General features: G+C 49.7%; 1 protein-coding gene across 3 annotated transcripts in view; it reads right to left on the bottom strand.

Annotated features, from left to right (window-relative positions):
- Positions 1–463: 463 nt before the first annotated feature.
- Positions 464–26,858, bottom strand: part of LOC119387555 (actin-binding Rho-activating protein) — a 75,540-nt gene continuing 49,145 nt past the window's right edge. The window contains exons 1-4 of one of the 3 annotated variants that reach the window (XM_037654980.2): positions 20,304–20,478; positions 6,263–6,479; positions 2,668–2,827; positions 464–723 (exon numbers count right to left, since the gene is read on the bottom strand). In XM_037654980.2, coding sequence (XP_037510908.1) covers positions 493–723; positions 2,668–2,827; positions 6,263–6,450 — 579 coding nt within the window. In that variant the 5' untranslated portion in view covers positions 6,451–6,479; positions 20,304–20,478 and the 3' untranslated portion in view covers positions 464–492. Of the gene's footprint in view, positions 724–2,667; positions 2,828–6,262; positions 6,480–20,303; positions 20,479–26,858 lie in introns of those variants that run through there. The other 2 variants (XM_049413544.1, XM_049413543.1) reach the window with 2 other exon arrangements.

Below are 26,858 nucleotides of genomic sequence, written 5' to 3'. Positions count from 1 at the left end.
ATATACTTTTTTTTCCTCAATCGAGGTCTGACGTAAACCGTCGTAACACCGCCCGCTTATTTCCACTTTCGAAACCACGGCTGCACTTACTGTATGTGAGACTCAAGATACGAAACTGGAGAAACTTTGTTGTAGGTTTCATTCTTTTTTTCTCGGTAAGTAAGAATCATTTGCATAAAACTGCCGCCCGCCGTTTTTATCGCTATTACGGTGATTGCCTCGGCTAGATTCACGCGAAGGCCCAAACGAAGATCTTCGAGGCGAATTTCGCACCGCTGTGGAAGCTTTGAAAGCTCTTCTTTAATGCGTTTACGGATAGAAACCGAAATTGTCGTTACAAGCTTCGTTTACGTCTTTCCAAACGGAACGCGTACACACACATAGCACACATAGAGCAACGGCTGATCACGCTGATCTTAACCACGGCCCAGTCTGCCGGGGCTCGAATGAGCACTATCAGAGGTTGTGGCCACGTAGAACAGTGTCTTGCGACTACGATGCGGCTGTCTTGCCTCCCAGCAGCACAGGTGTGGTCTTGGGCAGCTGCGCCAGAGCCGGGTCGTAGCCCATCTCTGCGTGTATCTCGGCGATAGGCCGCAGCAGCCGGATTACGACGCCGTCGTCTCGCCGCTGGTACAGCATCTCGCCCTCGAAGTCGACGAGCCCGTGCTTGCGCGCGCGCAGCAGAATGCCCACCACCTTGTTCGAGATGCTCGTGTACAGCTGGGGGTGCAAAGGAGAAAGTCGCAGAGATGTGCTTTTGCAGCGTGAAGTGTTAGGCGCACTTCGAGCATATACCATGTTCACTCACATAGTGAACCCACATTTTAATTTTTTTTCAGAATGGCGTAAATTTGAGGGGGAAGTGCACAACACGAGAGAAAAAATGTTTTTCGGTAGATTTTGCAGGACGGTGGTTGTCGGCTGGTCACCCGTGGACGCTTACACCGCTTTAACACCACCACATTAAGGTGACAGAAGAGTAGCCTGGGCGGTAGTTGGGGATTCAATATCGACATGTTTGCACAGCGCAAATGGAATGGAGAAAGAGGAGAGGGCCCAATACAGCAGAGGCGTAGCCAGAAACCTTTTCCGGAGGTCGGGGGGGAGGGGGGACCCTCCCCCAGCACCGCCTCCCCCCCTTCATTCTGCTGTGATGTGTCCCCTCCTCCCTCCTCGTTTCATTTGCGCTGTGCAAACATGTCTATATTGAATCACCTACTAGCCTAAGCTACCATTCTGTCAACTTAATGTGGTGGTGTTGAAGCCTTGGAAGCGTCCACTGATGACCAGCCGACAACCACCGTCCTGCAAAATCTACCGAATGTAACCCCCCCCCCCCTCCCTGCCTGGCTACGCCAATACAGCACAGGCGCTGTCTTGTGTCCTCTCCTCTGTCCTCGTTTCCACTTACGATGTGCAAACATGTCGACACCACATTAACCTGCACGAGTGATCTTGCAATATATCACTCCTTGCGAACATATGCCAAGCTTTGCACGAAGGGTCGCGACCCGTCGGCACATCTGCCTAGGGTGAATCCTCGACATGGCAGCATTTCCCATAAGTCATTAGGCACAACCGGCGTCATTTCGTCTAGTTTCAGTATTACGACGGTGACGTCGAATCACCTGTCGTCAGTGTAAAAATAAAAGTGTAATTTTTCAATGTCGGAGGCAGACGTTGGTTTCGTTACGCGAGTGGGTTCTCTACGCGAGTAAACAGGCTAACTGTCCTTAACCGTTTGAATTCATCACTTACACGTATACCATGCGTGTCATGTGCGCTTAGTAGCGTTGACTGTTAGTCACTCACCCACACATATCGAGCAGAAACAAGCGGCTCATATTTAAACCGTTGCTGCAGAGAGACCACGTGGGAGTAAAGCCTTACAGAAACAAGGCACAAATCCTACACATTCATTTTTCAAAACTTACTTAGCGCAACAACAGACGGGACAGAGGAAGCAACGTGACAATGCGTCTCTATCTAATGGTGGACGTCCTACGAAATCTGTTAATTCATTACCGAATGTACAATCAGCATTCGTGCAACGGGAGGGTGTCGCGGCGGTTCTTCGAGTTTCTAACAGCATATTCGTGTAAACTACAGCGCTTTTAAGCGACCTCTGCGAGAATTTCAGCTAAGTGTTTGGAAATCTCCGCAGGCCTCTAGGACCGGCGATGTTTTCAACGCGCGCCTACTAATGTTTTGTATAGCTGTGTGCGCGTTACACGCTAAGCCAAACGATACATAGCTTCTGCGACCGAAGAAAAACGCGAACAGTTAAAGCACGTCGGAGGGCTAATCGGTTAGAATTCACGATATAACGTGAAAACGCGACTAGACGAGGACGTAGAGATCGCAGTGTCTGTGAGTCAGTTTCTTTCTACGCCCACGTTCAGTCGCGCTTGCGCATACTATCGTGAACAGTTACTTTCCCGTACTTATAAATAAAATAGGATTGCGCTGATCACATGTATTTTACACAGCATTCCTTATAAGCTTGTAATCAACGCTTGAGGCTTCGCCTAACGCCTTCTTTTGCATTTGTTTTTTTTACCTGTCGTATATTTCTTTTCTTATTTTACCGTTTGACTTGTGCGAAACACGATCAAAACAAAACAAAAATGCTAGAAAGAGTTGCTTGTGAGAAGAAAGGGTTACCTGGAAGAGCTCGCCGAACGTGATAGCCCGAGTGCCGTCCGGCTGTTCGGTGCCGAACTCGTGCAGGTTCTCGCACAGTACGCGAACCTCACTGCTTATCAGCTGGCCGGCTTGCTTACCACGCTTCTCCGTCTTCGAACCTTCTTCGGGGTGGCCGTACCTGGAAGCAGACATAAGTGCGTTAGAGAGAGAGAGAGAGCTAGAGAAAGTGAACTTAGGTGGGTGGTTTGTCGAAGGAGCAAGCAAATACTACGTACAAGACCTTTATCGCAAAACTTAAAAAGGAAGCAAATTAGCTTCTAAAGCCAACGATAGGCGAAACACCGCGTGTCAAGATTACACACGGTGGCCTAACGGACGGAGGACGTTTTTTTTTTTTCGTTGCCAGATGCATGGATTCTGCGTAAGCGGAATTCACCGCTCGCCTTGAAGCCCACGTATCTAGCTTCCGAGCGTGACTGTGTTCCGTCGTTCTATCAGGTGTAAGAGGGCACGGGCTTTTCGGGAGCGCACATGACTATTGAAAGCTCCGCTCGAATTCATGAAAATGTTCGCTCGTAAAAAAATTTGCCAATTTCTGACTGCTTTCGCTCTGGTAACATGTCATTAATTAACATGTCCATAGTGAACGAAATATTACAATAATAGCGCAAGATGTTATTAAAAAAATTTGGAGGACGCTTCAGCTTCGCCTTCAAGAGTAGAACGCGATAGCATAATCGGGCCCCGTGCGCATCGTCTTCTCACTCTGTAGCCTCGCTTCGCTTCTCAGTGAACACCTCAACCACGCCGCAAGAAAAGAAGCGTCTGTGCGAGTAACAACATCGGCCGTTTCAAACTATCCTAGAATGTTTACTGCAAGTACAGCTGCGTAGTGCCCACTACGCCATAATTCTTCCTTTTGCGAATTGGCGAAGTACCATGCTACGCGTCCGTAAGGCAACACGCGCATACCTGCGCAGCTGCACACGTTGTTGATGCTGTTGCTGATAATGATGAGTAATGCCCGTGCGCTTTGTAATTGGTGGGCCTCTAAACCGACTACTCGTAGCACAAATTCACATGTTTTGACGCCCGGTGCAATTCTACGCTTCTGCCACGCAATGTTACATGCGTTGAGGACATCCCTCGCACTACATGACATTGATATGGTGTTTATTTCCGAAACAACTTCGAGAACGGGCGTGGCTCTGCGGTAGAACACCTACTTGCCACGCAGAAGTCCTGGGTTCGATTCCCGCTCCCACGGAAGTTTCTTTTATTATTTTCTTTATTTGCATCTATATCGAATTTTCGCTCACGGACAGCGCTGATTTTTCGCTCACAACTATCGACGCCGACGTCGACACCGAAATTATGTGAAACTAGCTCTCTAACACTATCACGCTAAAACTGCCAATCCGCAGGGTCACAAAGCCGTCTGATGCCAAAATAACTTAGTTTAGCAAGTCCATGTATTAAACCGTCGTCTTCGTGCACGGTGGCTCAACCGATACATTTGAAGCTCGCCAGGCCCTTTATCCAAGCCACGGTTTGCTACAGTAATTCTTGCAGTAACATTGTAAGATAACCTGTAGAACTTATCTTATGCCAGCTGGAGATAGGCTGCACACCATAATGTCACCAAAGTGCGATTGGGCAGATGCTACATTTCGTAACTTGTTCAAAGAATTCATGCTAACTTCACTAGCGTGAACATGCACCGAAAGCAAGATTAAGTAGCGTGGTAATTTATTCTATGGTTACGTGGCAGAGATTGCTGTTGAAAGCGGCGAATAGTGAAGAAGATAAGCGCTCACGTAAATCTACAAGCTCAATGCATGCCTCGATACTCACGGTAGACGGCTAAATATACATCTAAATGGACTGCGGCCATTTTAATTTCTTCCCAATTCTGGCGAAGTCGGCAATACAGGCAGCTTCGCAAAAGACAGCATCGAAGTCAAACACGATGCAGCTTGCTTCGCTCTCTTAACAAGGTGGCTACTGAGCAGAAGACTTGGAAACGACGTCGTCATCGTCTGCTCACAGGAAAACTTAGTCACGCTTTTCTTCATGCTTAATATGAGCATGGTTGCGTTTTTCAAGTGATCTGACGCGAAAGAAGCCAGAAAAAGCCCGGCCATCTCCCCGTATATGGGAACCCTGAGTAGTATGCGAAGCAGCAATAAGTCGACTTAGATTTCTGTAAATGTTTTATTTTCTTCATCACTGTTCATGGTCCTTCTATTCGGGGTTCCCCTGATGTTGTTACTCGTCATATATGACTTTAAGCTCAGGGGAGCGTTTTCCCTTGAGTATAACGGCCTTGTGGTCCGTAAAGTATAAAGTTAATGGCTCTTGCTGCAAAGGTTGCAGCTTGAAGTTTGAGAATGCGATGTCAACGCGCCCGTTTCGCTTCGGCTTCGCGAGCCCGCCGCTCCGGATCGGCTGGGGCACTGGCTACGTCGACGCGACGCTGGGGAGACAGGCCTCGTTCATAAGCTGCTTCGCATCTAAGGGTACCTTGCATGATTTATGGCGTAGTGGGCAGGCCCGTAGCCAGGAATTTTTTCCTGGAGGGGGGGGGGGGGGGCGCTTGCTGAAAGCCTTGACCATTTGAGAAAAACGCCTATTTTCGTTATTTATTTTCGGTAAAACACCATGTATCATAAAAATTCGGAGGGGGGGGGCGGGCTCCCCCCCTGGTTGTGGATCTACGGGCCTGTGGGTACCTTGCATGAATGACGATGATTTATGGCGTAGTGGGTACCTTCCATGAATGACGATGATTTATGGCGAAGTGGGTACCTTGCATGATTTATGGCGTAGTGGGTACCTTGCATGATTTATGGCGTAGTGGGTACCTTGCATGATTTATACTAGAGCACGCGCCGCAGTGGAGCGAGCGTTCTATCGCACGTCAATATGTCAGGCAAACATTCCTTTCTGCACACCATGCGCGAGCTCTCCTCTCGTGCCAGCACTTCGTTCTCTTCTTTCTAACATACATCTAGTGGCATGCGGGGCACTGGTCACGCAGGGGGGACAGGCCTTGTTCATAGGCTGCTTCGCGTCTAAAAAACAACCATCTCGTGATTTTCCCAGCTCTCTCCGGTAGACCCGGCTGGCGCCCCATCATGCAGACGCCATGAAGCGTTCCATTACTCGGGCGACTGGGCCTCGAGGTTCTCCTCTTAGCTGAGAGGGTAGAGGAGGCCTACTTCAAGTAGGTCCTCCCCGCACCCTCTGTCCCATTGCCCCCTTCCCGTTAATCAGGGAAAAATAAAGTTGTGCATTCATTCATTCCTCTTAGCTGCCAACGTATACTGTCTTCGATGCTGGCCTGAACTGGAACACACCATGTCTACTCCTTTGCATGCAAATATGCAAAGTTTTGAATGAGGATAGACAATTGGGCGAGTTGGAATTACGTGCATGGTTTACAGCGCAAAAGGGCATGGAAAAAGAGGAGACCAGACGACACGTCAGCGTTCGTGTCGTCTGGTGTCCTCTTTGTCCGTGTCCTTTTTGTGCTGTTAACCATGATACAAAGTTTGTGTGAACGACACATAGGTGAATGATGTGGCTCCGAACGGAAGGACGAGGCGCTCACCGTGGGTCGTCCTTGGACAGTGCGCCGGAGGCGGATCCGTCCCAGCGTCCCGAAAAGGGATTGTCCTTCTGCTTACGATCGTGGTCTTCGGCCTTGCGCTGGAACATGGCCACCTTGGAGGCCAGCTCGGGACGCCCGAACACGCGCACCTCCTTCTTGGGTTTGCCTTCCTCTTCCTGGTCCGCCATTAGTACGGCTCTGCTCACGTCACGCTCTGCTGCGCGAGAGAACGGGAAACCACGAGATCACCGAATGCGCAGAGAGAGGGAGGGAAATAAAGACAATCCTGAAGACTACTAGGAACGATATCAGTCGGCTACTCTGCACGAGAGAAGAATGATTCAGGACACGTGCTCATCTGCCTAAATATGAAAACAGTGTCGTTACGACAATTGGATAAGGGTATTGGCTTGGGCTAGTTGGTATGTCATGACGAATTGTATAGCGCAAACGCTGTCCAAGTACCCCGTTTGCGCTATACAATTCGTCATGACAATTGGATGACGCAGTCCGGCGAAAGCAGCGTTATTTTCATTGAAGCATGACGTGGAATAATAATCTTGATAGGAGAAACAGGGACATAACTACCCAGACGTGTAATTTGAAACTTGCATGTGAGTATTATTGTTTGTATTTCAAGCGTGTAGACGTCTGACGAAAAGAAAAGAAAGAGCACGATGATATCCGTGTCAAATAATAAGAATTCGTTTACCCACTCATTCAGTAATTTTTTTGTAACACTCATTCATACAAGTACTACCCATATTGCCACGTGCTTTCCTTATTATCACTTTTGTTGTATTCCGTTTTCGCCCACAAAGACTGCCAGCGACGCTCAGCGCGAACCGCGCCTCAGTGTTCGAGAAGCTTCACGAGATTAGTAGATCGTTTTGTTAAGATTGCGCGCAAGACGCGAACGCTCGAGCTTATTCTAGAACATGCGCAACAAGCAGCGATATCGCTGGAAAGTTCGATAGCGCCTGTATAAAAGCCGACGGGCTTCACCACTAGTCAGTTGATCGACGGACGACGCCCTGTTCGCCGCTATCATTGTACAGCGTGTATTGCTGTAGTTCTAGTTATCATTTTCCGGCCACAAGTTCGGCCAAATAAACACTTTCATCCTGCAAACGCCGACTGCTGCCTTCGTCGACGTCACGACCACGTGACATCTGGTGGAGGTGCTGCTTCATGATCCGGACGCCACCGCGGAGCGCTGACCCAAGCCCAAGCCGCGAAGAAGACGACTCTAAGGTCAACCCGGATCCTCGAACCAGCCGCCGGCAGAAGGGACTACAACCAGAGTACGGGCTCCTTCCCGAAAACGCCAGGCAGCCGAAGACCGTCGCATCTACCGCCGAGACGATGACAGACCCCCTGCCACCTACAACGGTAGTGATGCAACAGCCAAGGGAGCCACCAACTTTCCGTGGATCGTCGCTTGAAGACCCGGAGAGCTGGCTGGAGACGTACGAGCGAGTCGCCGCCTTCAACCACTGGGACACTGAAGAGAAGCTGCGCCACGTCTACTTCTACTTAGAAGACGCCGCGAAGACGTGGTTCGAAAACCATGAATCGAGCCTTCAATCCTGGGACCTCTTTCGGACGACGTTCCTCAATACCTTCGCGAGCATCGTCCGCAAGGAAAAGGCCGCTGCTTTGCTGGAGACCCGGGTGCAGCTGCCAAACGAAAACGTCACCATCTTCACGGAAGAGATGACTCGACTTTTCCGTCAGGCCGACGCTGCGATGGCGGAAGACAAAAAAGTTCGCCTGCTCATGCGGGGTGTCAAACAAGAACTTTTCGCGGGACTTGTCCGCAACCCGCCCACGACGGTCGCCGAATTCCTCACCGAGGCTACGACTATTGAAAAGACACTGGACATGCGGACGAAACAGTACAACCGCTCGCCGCTGTCTGCAACCTATTCCGAAGTGCACTCACTAGCCACCGACGACTTGCGCGAAACCATCCGAGCGATCGTGCGGGAGGAGTTGCGCAAGCTGTTACCTTCGCCGCAGCCTCAAGTGGATTCGATCGCAGACATTGTCCGCGAGGAAATCAAAGAGTCACTGGGTGTTCCTCAGCCGGCACCGCCGCAGCTCAAGCAATGAGTTATGCTGCTGCAGCCCGACGCAACGCGCCCCCCTCCTCGCCCGCGTCAAGACGCCGCGCCGCCACAGCAGTTCCGCCGCCAGGCACCACCGCCGCCACCACCTACGCCGTACCGCCCGCCAACCGGCCAGCGATACACGCCGAGGAAGACCGACGTTTGGCGCGCCCCCGACCATCGTCCACTCTGCTACCACTGCGGAGAAGCCGGCCACACCTACCGCCGCTGCCAGTATCGACGGATGGGACTGCGCGGGTTCGCCATCGACGCGCCGCGTCCACAGCAGGGTGAACGACCACGTGACATCGCCGACTATCTGGCAGGAGCGCAGTGGACCCCCCGAGGACCTTCCCGATCGCCGTCGCCAGGCCGCTACGCCTCTCCCCAACGCCGCCAGTACACTGGCCCGTTCCGGGGCCGGTCGCCTAGTCCCGTATCCGGAAAACTAAGGGCAGCAACCGATGGAGGTGCGGTTGCTGTACGACGAAACATCGAAGATCCTCCGCCGCCGACGACGACGCCACGACGAAACCTTGAAGACCTGACGCGAACCAGACAGAGCCCTGACGACGAAGCCTCGCGGACCGAAGTGGACCTGACAACGCAACGGGGAAGCAGCGGAACAAACCGACGTAGCCGTGACCCGACGCCACGACCTAACTGCAATGCAAGACGACGAACTAGCGACCTCGACGTCCTTATCGACGGCCACAGCGTCACAGCTCTCGTCGACACCGGAGCCGACTATTCTGTCATCAGTGGACCGTTCGCCGCGAAGCTGAAGAAAGTTAGGACTGCTTGGGAAGGCCCCGAGATCCGGACCGCTGGAGGCCATCTAATAACGCCGATTGGTGTCTGCACGGCGAGAGTCACTATCAACAACCGGACTTATCCTGCGAGCTTTGTAATCCTACAAAACTGCTCCAGGGATGTGATACTTGGAATGGACTTCCTAAGTGACCACGGCGCCGTCATCGACTTAAGAACCAAGTCGATAACCCTATCGTCGGAGAAAGCGACACCGCCGGATACGAACCCATGTCAACATGCCCTGAACGTGCTCGAGGATCAAGTCACCATTCCTCCTAGATCCAGCATCATAATTCCCGTCGGCACCGAAACGGCTGAATGCATCGAAGGTGTCATCGAGAGCGATCAGGGTTTGCTGCTAGACCGTGACATTTGCGTCGCAAGAGGCATTGCTCGGCTGTATGAAGGGAAAGGAAGCGTGATGCTAACGAATTTCAGCCAAGAATACAGACACCTGAGCAGGGGCACGACGATTGCGTACATCGAAGAAATCTTGGCTGTCAGCGATGCGTTTGCCTTTTCAGATTCTGACGAAGCTACAACGACAACCGCAATGCCTGAGCCATCCTTCGACGTAAATCCAAGCCTTCCCGCCCGCCAACACCAACAGCTCCGATGCCTTCTGAAGAAATACAAGGACTGTTTTTCGTCGTCATCACGGGTCCGGCAAACGCCCCTTGCTAAACACCGTATCATAACGGAAGAAAATGCTCGACCACTCCGTCAGAGTCCCTACCGGGTTTCGACGCGAGAAAGGGACGCCGTTAAGAAGCAAGTCGACGAAATGCTACGCGACGACATCATCCAGCCGTCCAAGAGTCCGTGGGCGTCTCCCGTAGTGTTAGTGAGGAAGAAGGATGGAACCCTACGTTTCTGCGTCGATTATCGTCGCCTGAACAAAATCACGAAGAAGGACGTGTACCCTCTACCACGGATAGACGACGCCCTGGATCGACTCCACAACGCGAAGTACTTTTCGTCGATGGACCTCAAGACCGGCTACTGGCAAATCGAAGTCGACGAGAGAGACCGAGAAAAGACGGCCTTTATAACACCAGACGGCCTCTTCGAGTTCAAGGTCATGCCCTTCGGTCTTTGTTCGGCACCTGCGACATTCCAACGTGTTATGGACACAGTGCTGGCTGGCTTGAAGTGGCAGACGTGCCTCGTGTACTTGGACGACGTCGTTGTGTTTGCCTCAAGCTTCGACGAACACCTCCGGCGCCTTGAAGCTGTACTTGAAACAATCAAGACCTCCGGCCTCACTTTGAAGCCTGAAAAGTGCCGCTTCGCGTACGAGGAGCTCTTGTTTTTGGGTCACGTTATCAGCAGGGATGGTGTTCGCCCAGACCCGCGGAAAACAGCTGCCATCGCTGCCTTCCCGCCACCCAGCGACACCAAATCCGTGCGCCGTTTTCTCGGCTTGTGCGCCTACTACAGGCGCTTCGTCAAGGAATTTTCACGAATCGCCGAGCCGCTAACTCACCTCACGAAGAGCGACGTGCCATTCAAGTGGGAAACGGCGCAAATCGAAGCATTTGAAGAACTGAAACGACGCCTTCAGATGCCTCCGATACTAGCGCATTTCGATGAATACGCCGATACGGAAATCCACACCGACGCAAGCAGCGTAGGACTCGGCGCCGTCCTTGTGCAGAAGACTGCCGGGCAGGAAAGGGTCATCAGTTATGCTAGCCGGTCGCTATCAAAGGCAGAAGCGAACTATTCCACAACGGAAAAGGAGTGCCTAGCGATCATCTGGGCTACATCCAAGTTTCGCCCCTACCTCTACGGCAGGCCCTTCAAAGTTGTGAGCGACCACCACGCATTGTGTTGGCTAGCTAACTTGAAGGACCCTTCAGGTCGGCTCGCACGGTGGAGCCTACGACTTCAAGAATTCGACATTACCGTCGTTTACAAGTCCGGAAAGAAACACTCCGACGCCGACTGCTTGTCTCGTGCCCCCGTCGACCCACCACCGCCCGACGACCACGATGATGACAGCTTCTTGGGAGCCATAAGTACCGACGACTTCGCCGAACAACAGCGAGCCGACCCGAGCTGAAGAGTCTAGTTGAATACCTGGAGGGCAGGACCATCGTTGTCCCAAAAGTATTCAGGCGAGGGTTGGCATCATTTTCCTTGAAAAACAACGTCCTCGTAAAGAAGAACTTCTCTCCTGCCCGAGCCAGCTACCTTGTCGTTGTACCTTCAGGACTGCGACCAGAAATTCTGCATGCCCTGCACGACGACCCGACGGCTGGACACCTCGGACTTTCCCGCACGCTCGCACGAGTACAGGAAAAGTACTACTGGCCACGCCTTGCCGCCGACGTCACTCGCTACGTAAGGACGTGCCGAGACTGTCAGCGACGAAAGACACCGCCCACAAGACCAGCCGGCTTCCTTCAGCCGATCGAGCCTCCTCGGCGACCATTCCAGCAGATCGGGATGGACCTCCTGGGGCCGTTCCCAACGTCGACTTGCGGAAATAAATGGATCGTCGTGGCCACCGACTACCTCACCCGCTACGCCGAAACAAAAGCCCTGCCCAAAGGCAGTGCCGCTGAGGTAGCCAAGTTCTTCGTTGAGAGCATCGTCCTTCGACACGGCGCCCCAGAGGTTCTCATCACCGACAGAGGTACGGCGTTTACGGCTGACCTAACTCAGGCGATCTTGGAATACAGCCACACAAGCCACCGCCGGACCACCGCGTACCACCCACAGACCAACGGCCTCACCGAGCGTCTAAATAAGACCATCGCCGACATGCTGGCCATGTACGTTGACGTCGAACACAAGACGTGGGATGCCATCCTTCCGTACGTGACCTTCGCGTACAACACGGCCGTACAGGAAACGACGCAGATGACGCCATACAAGTTGGTCTACGGACGGAGCCCGGCAACGACGCTCGACGCCATGTTACCAAACGTGACCGACGAGGAAAACATCGACGTGACCACCTACCTACAGCACGCCGAAGAAGCACGACAGCTCGCCCGCCTACGGATTAAGAACCAGCAGACGACTGACAGCCGCCGCTACAACCTTCGACGACGCCACATGGAATACCAACCCGGTGACCGTGTGTGGGTATGGACGCCAATACGCCGACGGGGACTTAGTGAGAAGCTTCTTCGACGATACTTCGGACCGTACAGGGTACTTCGACGCCTCGGTGCACTCGACTACGAGGTTGTCCCTGACGGCATTACGAACTCTCAGCAGCGCCGTGCACGACCTGAAGTCGTCCATGTCGTGCGCCTCAAGCCGTATTACGCGCGTTAGTGATCTGAAGGCTGTACTTTTCCTTTATTATTGTACTTTCTTGCTTGCGATTCTTGTTTATTGTACTTTCTTTTTTTTTTTGCTATTATTGTTGCATGCATTGACCATAACCCCCCCCCCCCCATGTTCTGTTTTAAGCATCGAGGACGATGCTTTTCAGAGGGGGGCATTGCCACGTGCGTTCCTTATTATCACTTTTGTTGTATTCCGTTTTCGCCCACAAAGACTGCCAGCGACGCTCAGCGCGAACCGCGCCTCAGTGTTCGAGAAGCTTCACGAGATTAGTAGATCGTTTTGTTAAGATTGCGCGCAAGACGCGAACGCTCGAGCTTATTCTAGAACATGCGCAACAAGCAGCGATATCGCTGGAAAGTTCGATAGCGCCTGTATAAAAGCCGACGCGCTTCACCACTAGTCAGTTGATCGACGGACGACGCCCTGTTCGCCGCTATCATTGTACAGCGTGTATTGCTGTAGTTCTAGTTATCATTTTCCGGCCACAAGTTCGGCCAAATAAACACTTTCATCCTGCAAACGCCGACTGCTGCCTTCGTCGACGTCACGACCACGTGACAATATAAACAACATATGCCTTACTGTAACAACAGTAAAAAATCAATAATAAATAATAATTGTTGTGGTTTAACATCCCAAAACCACGATATCATTATGAGAGACGCCGTATCGGAGGGCTCCGGAAATCTCGACCATTATGCTCCGAGGCCTCGAGCATTTTTCGCCTCCATCGAAAATGCGGCCGCCGCGGCCGGGATTCGATACCGCGACCTGCGGGTAAGCAGACGAGGATAAAAAAAAGGTATGCCCGTTTTAAAGCGAAAAAGCAATTAAGGTATTCCATCTGGTTGGTTGTAACACAGGCGGTCTGTGTTACCGTGCAACCTGGAGTGGAGTGCCACCCGCTCGGCGCTAGGGCGTGTCCCGCAGAACCTCAATAACATTGTTTCAATCAATCATTTCACGAAACAAAAATCATTGTCCAAGCCCTCGGAACAGATGGCTAACCAGTGAAACTTGATTCTATCACCGAGTTAGCCCAGACCGTTCATTGGAGTATTTCTCAATTACCGGTTACGTCTTTGCAGAAATCTGAATTGGTGTTTGCCACCCGTGAGTTCCCTACTTCGTTTCTAGTGGACCAGTGGCGAGTATAGTAGGCGGCCTGCTCAATTTCTGTAGAACATACGCGCTAGGAGGTTTTGCGCACATAGGTCGGACGAGATTTGCTTTCGCCCAGCCATATTCGCTGTAATATAAATTCCCCTCATTAGCTACGAACGTGTTTGCTCTCTCCACGTGCAAAGCGCAGCATCTACGTGGGGGGGTGGCTGCTGACTCTCCGAGAACCCGCCAACCGCGTCACAAGTTTAGCGTGCGTCTCACGGAAACACTTCTCTCTCTCTCTCTCTCGGGTCGAGTGCGTCAATCCTGAAGCCACATTGGCAGGGCCAGCGGCAGCACACGGGTGGGCTTCCGTGCGGCGTTTCGTCCTACTTTGCCCCAGAGAAAAACTGCCCTTCGGCGCTTATTTTTAGTGTGCCATTCGAAAGAGAGGCTTTTGGGGCAAGAGAAAAATAAACGAAGAGCGGTAATGTGAAGCTATCGTTTCCGTGTGCTGCCTTTCAACACCTTCAAGCGCACCGCTTGGTCGGCAGTAATTTATCTACGAGGTGTTGGCCAGACGCGTTCGCGTACCGACGCACACACGTTTCTAGACCTCTATCTAATTCGTTCATTTCATTGGTGCGATGCGTAAAACACGGGTGGAGTACGAATACGAAGATCCTATGTCCACAAGTGAGAAAGGTCGCGGAGACGTCCTAACAGAAACTTAATTAGGATTTAGTACAATTGTGCAAAACATGACCGAGTGTCTAACATACGTCATTCAGGATACGTATTCATTATTAATAGAGGGAGGAAGTGGGGAACGCTCAGAAAACAAAACTGTGTGATATCGTGTGAAACAACTTGCGCTCGCTTACCATAATACTAGAAAACGAGTTCATTAGGGTGGCTAGTTGGGAAAGTTGGTACATAGTTCTAGGTACATAGTTCACCATAACACCCCAGCAAAATTTTTCAATAAAGAGAAAAAGGAAATAAAGAAAATCATATTACACATCTTCATTACACTTGCACGTGATAAACAATGCCACGAGTCTAGAAATGTGAATCTCTTAATATTGTTGCAGGAAAAGGCAGGCTTGAATTCCACGTGGGATCGTGCAATTCGAGCTTAAAAAACGCGAGCGTGCGTGCGTGCGATTTCACATTAGTGAAGAAGATAAATCCAAGACGTCCTCAATATCGTACACTGCTATTGCGAAAAGCTGCTCCTGCGATGCCTTTAAGAGTTCACACAAGCTCCTGAGCAAGATGTAAGATGTAGTTTAAACCTCTACGTACCGGGTGTTTCTTCTAAGTGCACAATATCAGGCATTATCCTGCATGTTTTCGTTTTTTTAATGTAAATATGTCTTTTAGCAAACATTAGAGAAGTAAAGAACAAGTTTGTCTAAGGTTCCAAGCGCAGAAGTTGCTCACCCAGCTAGACCGACTAGATCGCAGTTTTGAGATCTTCTTTACTGTCATGTTATGACGCGAATGCAGGTCATATTTAATTGATTTACACATCGCTTACGTCGTTCTGGGCAAACAGATGCAAGGGGCTCATAACACATGTGCGATTTAATATACCCAGGAGCAAATCTGAGAGCCATACGGGCCCGTAACTACTGAAAGTCAACAACCTTAAACTAATGCTAAGATTATAGACGCGATTTTAATGGATGAGAAGGTGGCAGTAGGTACTAGAGCGCGAACGCATATTAGTTGGTCAGTGGCGTAAATCATGGGGAGGGGGTGGTCCGGTGGTCCTGTCCCCCTTGTGCTCAGGCTGATGGGGATACCCCTTACACGTGTCCCCCCTTGAGATTTATCTTTCAAACGCCATATTTGAACTTCTCGACAGTTAGTGCACTCTCCGTAAACCCAACTCTGAGGAAATCCGATGCTCTTCCATTTAGCAGAAACGAAGTACAAAAGTGAAAGCTGCTTGTCTTTTCAAAAAGCAATGTAGAGCACGAGCTTTCTGAAATGCTACGAGTCATTTCTGACGCGCAGCAAATGTTTATCACGCGGGGTTTAAAATGCAAAGTAAATGAAAAATCCCGGATCATCTGCTGTTACTTAATGTCGACGATTTATTAGAAGCCATTCACAAAGAAGTATATGAGCGATTATTCTACTATGATTGTGTGTGTGTGTGTGTGTGTGTGTGTGTGTGTGTGTGTGTGTGTGTGTGTGTGTGTGTGTGTGTGTGTGTGTGTGTGTGTGTGTGTGTGTGTGTGTGTGTGTGTGTGTGTGTGTGTGTGTGTGTGTGTGTGTGTGTGTGTGTGTGTGTGTGTGTGTGTGTGTCGGTGAACATAAAAGTGCTTTACAAGAAAGTTTAGAGGTGTAAAACGCAGATTATTTCTAAAAGGTATACGCGATGAGGAATGGAGCTGAAGTTAAGGGAAAGCTGTACCTCTACGCGTCATAACAAAAAAGCGCTACCATTTTTATTTAGTTCTATAACCCGAATGTGATAGCTGGAAATATGCTAGATATGTACCTACGAGTTACGCTTCGAAAGTAACTTCTCCATGCTACGTACGCCTGTACTATTACTGCTCAGTGCTGTTTTCCCTGACCCGGCGCCGACGCTAAGGGTAATTTTTTATTTTATTTGAAAGCATAATTTTAGTTTTTGTATAATTAAAAATAAAGCATATTTAAAAAAACAATATGGCCGCCATGGGAAGATGTCTGTCCCCCTTTGTGATTTTTCTGGATGTACGCCACTGTAGTAGATACCCAGACGTTGCGGTTAATCGAAGTTGTGAGGTCATATGATGCGTATAGCAGATAACCAATCGTCTACTCGGCTAGGTGAATGGATGCTAAAAGAATACAAGCGCTGTTGGGGATAGCAAATGGTGGTGTGATAAGACAGAGAAGTTTTCAGGCGCAGAGTGAGGTCAGCTCTTTCTTCCCCCGTGTCTTGAAATACTTATCCTGTATACCAGAATCCTCTTGCATGAGTATTTTCTTTTTAATAACTATACACCAAGATCGACAGGGACTCGAACCGTACGTGCTCCTCGACAACATTGGACAATTACGCTCATCACGTGGTTATATGGTTACGTGCAAGCGACGTTTCTTCTTCAATGTTTCAGCTGTTCGACGGAGGGTATGCCATAAAACAGAACTGAAATGTGGGTCCCTTTGGTACTGGTTCACATCGTGAAGAGAGAGAGAGAAGCGAGGAAGGGCAAGGAGGTTAACCAGACGCACGACCGGTTTGCTACCCCGCACTGGGGGAGAGGGATAAGGGGGCGAAAAGAGCGATAGAGTGGAAGAGAAAGATACAGGCAAAGGCGAATGTTGAGAGAGAAACACGCAGTCAAGAAAGCAAAGAGCGCTCATTTCGCGCTCATTTCAGTCTGGCCTTCCTGTCTCATGTTTGTCGCACAATCCAGAGTACGAACCAGTGGCCTCGCCCAAAACAATCGAGTCTTCCGAGCCCGACCACGCCATTCTAAACGTACCACACCGCAGATTCAAAAACAAGGCAAACCCGAAAGAGAAAAAAATTTTCAGATCGCACGAATTGTGGGAATATGTGTAATGCGAAACAGTTTGCAAGTGGCACAAAGTCATACGGCGTCTACGCAACGTCATGTGCCTCGGGAATCACGGACAGTGGATTTCCAAGTCAGTGAAGTCAGTACGCTACCGCTCGTGGTGCTCGGGAAAGATGGAAATTTGCGTGAGATGACATGTGCTTTCATTGCAGCCATGTGCCAGTCGCATATGCCATTCATCTCAAAGCGCCGGTTAGGCGTTGGCACGACCGAAACGCTTGAGTGATCGTGGCTTAACACAGAAAAGTGTTACAGTAAAACCTCGGTGATACGATCACGGCTCGCACGAATTTCGGGGTGATACGAATTTTTCTGTGGTCCCGGCCAAGGCCCATTAGCCTGCAATGTAATGGAGTACGGTTGTTGCGAACCGATTGGCACCCCGCGACGTTTGATACGAACATATGCTAGCGCACAGGTACGAACAGATGTTGCCCGCGCTGTCGCGGAAGACGCGGCAGTCACGCGTGGGCGCGGGCATGCACGCTGCGCGACCATCAACGGTGCATCGTTGCCTCCGAGATTAGTGCGTGCGAATCTTGGAGGCCTTTGTGCGCCTTCGCGTTTATATTACAGATGACGTTGACGTCGCGCTTCTTTTTTTCTTTCTCTTTTTTTTTTTTTTTTTTTTGACGTGTTGACGCGTGCTCCTGTGCTCGAGGCAGCAGCGTCTTTGTAATGTGTTAACATGTGCCTGCCACGTCGATGCAAGCGATGTCCCCGCAATCAGACGTTCTATGAAACAAGACGGAAACTTGGGCTGCGGGTCCGCCATGAAGTCCCATGAAACGTGGACGAAGACCCCAAGAGACGAAGTGGACAGTCCTGGTGAAGGAGCTTGGCCCCTATCGTGTGCAAAGCGCTTCTTAACTCACTTTCGCCGCAGTACTCTAGTGTCATGCAGAAAAGCGTAGAAAGATTAGGAAGGGGCTACTAGCGGTCACGGGGCACAATAACACATCTGGTTCATTAATTACACACGCGCGCATGCACCGTATATTTACGAGTACAAGTATGATCGTTGACGTCTAAAAACTTTACTGGCAATCATTCAGAGCTGTTTATGACGTCGCTGCAGCCCTGAAAGAAACTCAACGTATGCCAACTTTCTTTTGTCGCATACTAATATTTCATGTTTTCTGGTGATACGAATATTTTGGGTAACCCCGCGAGATTCGTATCACGGAGGTTTTACTGTATAGAATGTGCATGTTGTAGATACGTCAACTGTAGCGTTACTACTGGCATATATTATATGCACTGAAAGGTGTCTATAGATACGAAAAAGTTATTGTGACCAGGTAGTTTAGAGTCGAGGTGCAAGAGGTTAGACGTTCTAGTGTTTAGAGTTTGAGGTTCATCGGCACTATTGGAAGCTTGAACTTTCTACTTGTCAAGACAAAGACTTGCCTAGCTATACATACCGATCCCAAAATTGCCTGGCATAAGCCACATGTAGCGTTCCTTGCAATTAAAAAGTGAGCTCGTTACCCGATTAGTGACACTGTCACATTTCAGGTCCTGCGACATATATGACAAGTCGTGTTTGTGTTCGTTTGTTCAATTTCCCAATGGTGCTTCTGGAACAAATCCAGTTTCTAACTACTTGACGACAGAGACGCGCATCATGGTTTTGCGACAGTTTTCGGCGCCTACTAACTTCTTTTTGTCTCGCTTGCTGTAGGTTAAGTAACTGACGGTAACTTCCGGCAGCTAGAGAAAGCGTTGTTTTTTTGTTTTTGTTTTTTCAAGCGAACTAGGAGGTATACGCAAACTTGTCTGCAAACTCTTCGCACCTTTTATTTTAAAAAGCCACTATACTCGCACATTACCCTATCCCAACGGTTATCTCTGCGCATTTGTTCTCGACTAAATTCATGTAATGCACGTTAAATCTTCAATTCGAGTCGTTTGCCTACCGAGTGCGTAAATCACCTTAACTTCCTCATCATCCGAGTAGAATTCTCGAACGCATGTGAGTTTTCGCCAGAAACTGGATCTCTAAAAGATATCTTTGATAGAAATAAAAAGTTTAACACTGAGCGCATCACCCGCCATTCGCAGCCTGCACAAACCCACTCGGTCTTTACACGTTCGGCCTACGCTTTCCTAACCTGCTTAGGCATTTCTTCTACCGTCTGACGTCCCTGAGCTGGCTACATGTCTTCTCACAAATCGACAATGCTGACATATCAACAAACGTAAGTACGTGAACGCCGAGCACGTCTAAGAAGCGCGGTGCTGCGATACTTCCCTGCTACGAACTACTGTATACGGTGAAGCAACCTTTTCAGATGTGCGACCTAATGGAATTTATTTTCGCAAAACAGTGATTGCCGCTATATGAGGAATGGTAATTAAATACTAAAACGTGACGCACGGGGAAAAGCCTGATATCTTTCGGCAGAGCCCCGCAAAAGCTACACGTGTGACGCGAACAAGCGCCTGTACTTTTTCAGTTGCTAAAGCGGCGGTGCATCCGTTGCTTTTACAATGCGATTTCGTTTTATGCGGCTGTGGTATTCTCACTACCCTAGCTCATATTATCGGCTACAGATATGCCATTACAGATCCAGACGACCGCAGGTACGCACAGCAGTGTTCTTGTTTGTGGGATCACAACCGGTGAAGCGATCACCAAAAGCGTGGATGTCAACGTAATCCGCCACGTCGGCGCGATACGATCTCGTATTAATGCACGACAGTCATAATGGCCGCAGCTCAGCGTGAACTGTCCCCATGAGGCACTGTAAAGGCTCAGTACAACTCGGTACAGAATTGAACTAACACGACTGCTGATGTAGTCGGTGACAACGTGTAGCTCGGAAAACCGTATCGTCTGCGAGGTTTCGATGCGTCCGTTTCCCAAGCAGCGGCGCAATCGCGGGTCGCTGCACGTCAGACAGCGTCTGGAGCTGTTCCTATTTTGGGTTCCCGCCGCAGAGTCGGCGTCTACGCCGAAGCGTTGCCGCGCTGTGTTATTTTTGAAGCGCACACACATACACACACACACACACGTCAGTGGGCAGAAGCGTTTATTGCGCGCAGTTAGGAAGGGAGTGGAAGCACTGCAAAGTGCCGTCGGCGATCGAGCAAAAGCCACTCGGGCGTCCTTACGTTGTCAAGGGCTCCGAACCGCAGCTGCTTCTCGTCTCTTGTTGCTGCTGGACGGACGTCGAAGGTGACTGTCGGACTCCCCGGAGCTCTCTAGGCAACAAGTTCTCCACAAATGTGGCACGGCACTTCGAAGCTCGATGCCTGCCGTCCTCCTCTCTCACAGGCTGGAACCTTCCGCTAGCTGGCGCTGTAGCTCCCCCCTGTATGCGAGCTACCACGAGCCCGGTTTAAGAGCTGCTCTTTCTCTCAACTGCTCCCTCCTTCTTTATTTAGTGACATCACTAGAACGAGAGCGAAAAATCGGGAGAGGGGGTTGGAGACCTGACGGACCGGTGCCGTGCTTTGACGGCGCTGACGTCCGCAGTGATACGGGCAAATGATTCGCGTTTAACAGAGCGAGAAGACACCGCCATGCTGTCAACAGTAACTTCAGTCAACGCACAGTTGACTGAGCACCGGCAAAACAAAGTGTTTAGGGCAACGTTACAGTAAGGAATGCATTAGCGCAGTTGCGCCAGTGCCAGATTAAAGAACGCGCTAGCTTTCCACTCAGCGAAGAACGCGTGTACTGCTGCCAGCACTCGTGAGCCAAAAACTAGAGAGAGGGAAGATGGGCATGATGACGAGTCGAACAGACATCTTTGTTATGTCAGCAGCTCGACTGTAGCTTTAAAATGCGATACCATACATGCGTGACACTCGAACACCATGCTACCATTGCAGATGTGATGAGTCGTGATGACCCTAACAAACCGCGAATTCATACATACAACGCACCAGCTTTCACGTAAAATAAAGGAGTAAAAAAGTGCTGCCAAACTACAGGGATAACACATTTAGTTTTTAAGATGCGGCAGCCGTTTCAAGAGCACCGCGTCAAGCAAGAGCGATTGAAGTTAAATACAGCTGTGATAGAAATGGTCAGCTTTCACGTACACCCAGATATATTTGGGACGGCATAATAATTAATGAAAGTAAAGTAAAACGACAAAACCAGATACGTTACCTTGACATGCGAAGAGCATGATGCGACGTGCAAGATTGCGCTTTTTACAGTTGCCAGCGGTATTGCTGATGGACAGTAACGTCTACACAATTGCGTTTCCGAGTACAAAAGATGCTAAGCGCGAGTGTTTTCAGCAGAATATGGCTTCATAACTCGTTAAACATAAAGCCGCACAGAAACGACACGTTTGGGCGGTTAGCGGAGTGAGAGGAAATGCTGAAGGAGGTCACGAAATACCCAATGATAAATACGTCTTGCCGCCTTATTGGCAGCGTCTAGGTTTTTCATAAACGAAGACAAGCGGTGTTTCTTGTCTGTTTTTCCAAACAAACTAGTCAAGTAAAAGTGTTACACAGAACGATTTTAAAACTACAAAACGAGATCTTTTTGCGAAAGCTGAGCGACAGGCCAGCGGCAAAAGCCTTTTCTGGGATTTCAAACGAAATAGGAACGTCCGCGTACAGCGTCGACGATATCTAAAGTGAACACCTCACTATTATTCAAGCCGGCAAAACTGGAGCGTTTATTCTGCTTCACAAGGGAAATTACCGTTTTATGACGTCTAATCATGGCGTCGTTAAACACGATAATTTTCCAAATTGCGTATTAAACTATCAGCTCCTCTGAGGTCTTGAATACTAGTGAGGTGCTCGCCTTAGATGCGGACACCTCACTAGTATATATATATATATATATATATATATATATATATATATATATATATATATATATATATATATATATATATATATATGTTGACTGTAGGGCAGAAAGAAGACGTTTATTTCTGCAGCCCAGAACTACGGTGTAATATATATACTTCTTACGCCGTGCCCAGAACTGCCAGAACACAGCGCAGCGTGCGTCAAATGCGTGTGGTCTGCAGCGTCACAAGCCAACACTGCACAAGCACTAGGGTGAAAGGAGGCTTCACACCTCCTTCCCAGCATCCGTCCCATGGGGAGAGAGTGGTGGGAGAAGAGGTATGTGCTTGCCGAACGCTTCGACCACAGAGCATCCAGATTCACCACAGGCTTTTGACAGAAAGCTCCCGTGCGACGGCATGCGAGTCCCAACAGGCTCGTTCGGTAGCGATATGCGACGGCGTGCCGCTGCGTTCGGTAAGTGCGTTCGGTAACGAACGCACTTCGCAACAAGCATTCACTGTTTGCAACGTGACCACCGCAATGTCCTCAGTAGTGGGAATGTCCTTACCGTATGCGGCAACCATAACGTAGTAATCTCCTCGATGTTCGAAAGCATCTGGGAAGACGGTAGAACACGAAACATTGGATGTGCATACACAACTCGCGACTTCCTACGCGCTGTTACGCACGGCCCGTCGATACACGAACACGGTAGATGGCTCGAGTACAGTGCCGCCGCATTCGAGAATCGACGATGTCTGCACGAGCTTCGTTATCCCGCATCAACGAACCACGACGAACGCTTTATTCAGTGCGGCAGACCGTGACGCACACGTTACGTTGCCCGGTCGTTCGGCGCCCACGTCACTGCACGCTGGCTCCGCGCATGACAGCCTGGCGACAGAAGGAGACCTCGCATTATGGCAATACGAGACCGCGACGTATCGCTCTGCGTACCGCAGGGCTCGGCAGAACTACTCGAGCGTTTCATATCGTGTTTTTGGCACGTAAAACACAATATTTTAATTGTCAAGTTGGTGGCATGCGACGATGTCACATCTGCCCACGGAGGAAGGAAAAACACGAGGAGTGAGCGTCACGTGACAATCTTAAAGCTTAGTCACTGAAAATTTACCCCAGTTCCACCAAGTGTGAAATCTGCAGAAATAGCGGAGCTGCGGTTCTCCCATTTCCGTCGCGATTTTGTCTGGGTGTCTGTGATTACGTCATTTGTATAGTAGAGATGCACTGCAAAGGACACCCCCTGCACCCGCCTCTGCTACAGTGACTTTAGGCCCCTATTCACGCTCGAGCCGCACCTCCCCATTTCACTGTGCGCCTACCGCTTTGTCCTCGACCGAGGCAGTCACGCCATCTGTGGATGTATCTGGGAACTGGAGCGTGACATGAGACACGGATACTCATTTGTCGTCAGGCCCAGCGCAAGAACAGTTCCGCTGTTAAAAAAATGTTGCAGTGGCTTAGCTCGGCTATGCCAGGATACGCGTAGCGTTAGCAAAGGTTCAGCTGATTATTCTTAGCCTTTCTGAGTGTCTAGGATTAGCTTGATTATCATGCTTACTGCTGCTCCAATGACACAGACATGGTATACGTATGTGGCACATGTATATTTATTTTGCCAGGCAACTACTTCGGGATCCGATGAGTTAAGATTCTCCGCTCTTCTGCGCCGTTGAGCAGCATTTGCGCTTTCCTTCTCCATGGCTATACCACACTGGCAAACGCCAGTCAGAGGCGCTACCAAGCGGCTCCAGCGCAGTGCCAGACGGCGACTGCACAGCGAAGGCGAATAGCTGCGCGCGCGCCGGCGCCAGTGCATCTGCCACGGCTACGACGTCACTCCTCTGGAATGCGCAGCACGGCTCTTGAGGCGGCGCGCGAAACTGGCTCGGCTTAAAGCCCCTTGATCTTGGGAAAGTACCGCCATTCACTGTACTCGCCGCTGCGCGCGCGTCCTCCTCGCTCCCTCCTCGCCCCTTTCGCGGCCTCCCGTTCTCCGCTGCTCTTTCCGCGCCGACGATTGGTCTCCTTCGCCGTTGCCCTTAGAGACGCGTGGATCTTGTGTTTTGCTGGTATTTTTCTTTTTCGCCCGCGCCATTTTACGCCGGGGCTCCGCGTAGCGAACGTTGCGCGCGCTTTGTTTTCTGTGCTTTGCGTGGGCGCTATGCCGCGCTGTTGCGCCTATAACTGCAACAACGAGAGTGCGAACGGTTATGCACTTTTTACGATTCCCCAAAGTAAGCGTGATGGCTTGCGCAAGAAGCAGTGGCTGCAAAACATCGGCCGAAAAAACTTTGTTTCGACAAGGAACAGTGTTCTTTGCGAGGAAAGGCGCCTTTCTTATCGCTCGTGTCAAAGCATTGCCGAATGCAGCGTTTTAAATATTCTTCTGGATGCTCATAAACGTTCTGTCTTTTTCTCGGTTATTTACGCGTTGCATAAAAATGGGGCTGTTCTCAATATGCTGAATAATATGCTGAGACTCCATCACTTCGCATGTCGGCAACTGTTATTCAGTCTGAAATGCACAACTACAGAAACTGCTTTCCGCTGTGAACAATACAGCTTCTCGATCGCGCTTGTCGTGATTGTTAGGATCCGCTTAACGTGAATGTTTGGTGAAAAAAAAAAAGAAACGATTGGAAGAATGACCCTTACCGGCGTTCGTTTTCATATGAGGTTCTTGTTTTCTTTTTTTCGAGGGAGGGGGGGGGTGTCCATACACAAAAATAATGACATAAAAGCGATCCGGTGCAGGAAAAGAAAAAAAGAAAAAACAAGCACTGCGCTACACAAGAACAACAACATCGTGATAGCGAAGGTGAGCGCAAGTGAGCCGTCATCTAGCAGGCTGTGGCCGAAATGGCTCGTCTTAGTCACGCCTGCGTTAACACGCTGTCCGTTTACCAATAAGAAACTAGATTATCTCTTGTACCGGCGTCACATGGGTACCTTTCATCGCGATCAGAGTCAAACCCGAACGAATTTCTTGATCGCAATTAACAATAATCGAGTTTGGCGCAACCAAAAATCAAATCGCAATCTGGGAGCCAGATGTCGATGAGTATATCGCGATGGTCTCGATCCCGATTGAACCCGATCGCTATTAAAGTGACCGTGTAGCAGCACCTGATCCGGATCGAGCCTAATCCGGGTCGGCCCCGATCGCGATCAAATGTGCCCGCGTGACACCGGTATTGATTACGGTGTTGTCTGCTCTATGACCATTCGCCTGATGAGTGCCTATGCTTATCGTAAAGGCACTGCAGTTGTCCCTGTTAAGCTGTATACTTTGAACGGACCTTCGAAAACAGCGCTTGTTTGCGCCACGGGATACCACGTCTACCAATGCTCACTGCATGCAGACTGTTTTGTAAGTGCTTCTTGGCCTGTATCGGATTGTAGAGCTCATAAAATGAGTGGCTTGACTGTGAATGCGCAGCCAATCTCAATTGCACGAATATTCGCATGGAATATTCTGTGCAAAAAGTGGCTCGGCTCAAAAGAAAACGTGCGCCACTCCTCACTGTCACTTCCGAGAATATAAAGCAGTTGTTTGTAAAGAACAAGCTGATATTGCGAGATATCATCTTCCGTCCACCTTTTGTCGCAGTGAAACTTCTGTGTCATGTGTCAGTCAGTGTATATTTCTGCAGTGATATACTATTACCACATTTCTATTTTCTTGACATTGTATTTTTTGAAACATTACTACTTCATAACATAGTTATGCACTAGCATTAGCACTAGCAATGATTCTAGTGCTGAATATGATACGATGCTCTTTTTAGTTACGTATCAACCAACGAGTTGCGCGTGCATGAAAAGAAAACATCCTGCTGATATTGCGCTCTGATTCTGGCTCTTATAAATTTTTTTTTGTCTAATGAAAGTCACAATTGCAACGGCATTTTCGTGTGAACTATCATAATACTTAACCTCAAGGTACGGAATGTCTTCTCTCACAGGTAAACCGAGCGCTAGTTTCTTTGACACGAACCTCAAAATACTATTCGGAAAAATCTTTCTACGGTGCTTCTGTTATTGCGGTAGATTCGTTACTGTTAGCGCCACTTGATCGTGCCGACACTGCGCAAGCGTCTTGGTTAGTTAGGAGACAACCGCGCAAACCTACTTTCACGTCAATCTAACACATGGATTCACAATTTATTATCCATGAAGTCATTACAAGATGCGAAGCTTTAAGCACCTGTGTTGCACATGAGCGCAAAGGAAAGCGACAAAAAATCCAGACACAGGTGGACATGTCGCAAGCTAAACTATATCAGATGCAGATGTAAAGCATGTTATCATGCGGCAGAAACAACGTCTGCATGATGGAACGCTCCATAAAACTCTTTCGAAATTAGCATGCCCCATGACACACCTTTCGGAAGAAACTAATCTTTTAATGAACGTTCAGTTCAGTGTTTTCGATATTGTTATCGCCATTTTTCAAAGTTTTTTACAACACTGGGGTGCGCAAGTGGTTCCAAATCACGCGGCTCCATTGAATTCTGCGGCGCGTCCGCGGGAGCCCCGGCGTAAAATGGCGCCGTGCGCAGCGCGTGCCGGCGGCGGGCGAGGAGAATCGAGGAGGAAACGCGCACGCGGAGAAGACTGTCGTTACTTTCCTAGATCAAGGGGCTTTAGTTTCAGTTACACGTGCGCGCCAGCGCATGCGTCACATGAAAAATCCTTGAACACGGGTTGTCTCCTCCACTTCTGTGGTTGGGTGAGAGTGCACGAAGCATACAGGTACACGCGCTAAGGTGGGCAGATGCTGCCTTGAAGAAGGCAACACCCCTTGTCGAAACGTTGGCTCTAGCGACACACCCTGTTCGGGGATTTTCTTTTTATCTCTTCAAGCCTCCATCTTTT

This window comes from Rhipicephalus sanguineus, chromosome 3, assembly GCF_013339695.2.
Source record: "Rhipicephalus sanguineus isolate Rsan-2018 chromosome 3, BIME_Rsan_1.4, whole genome shotgun sequence".
Taxonomy (NCBI): Eukaryota; Metazoa; Arthropoda; class Arachnida; order Ixodida; family Ixodidae; genus Rhipicephalus; species Rhipicephalus sanguineus.
This window is presented reverse-complemented; position numbering and strand designations above follow the sequence as displayed.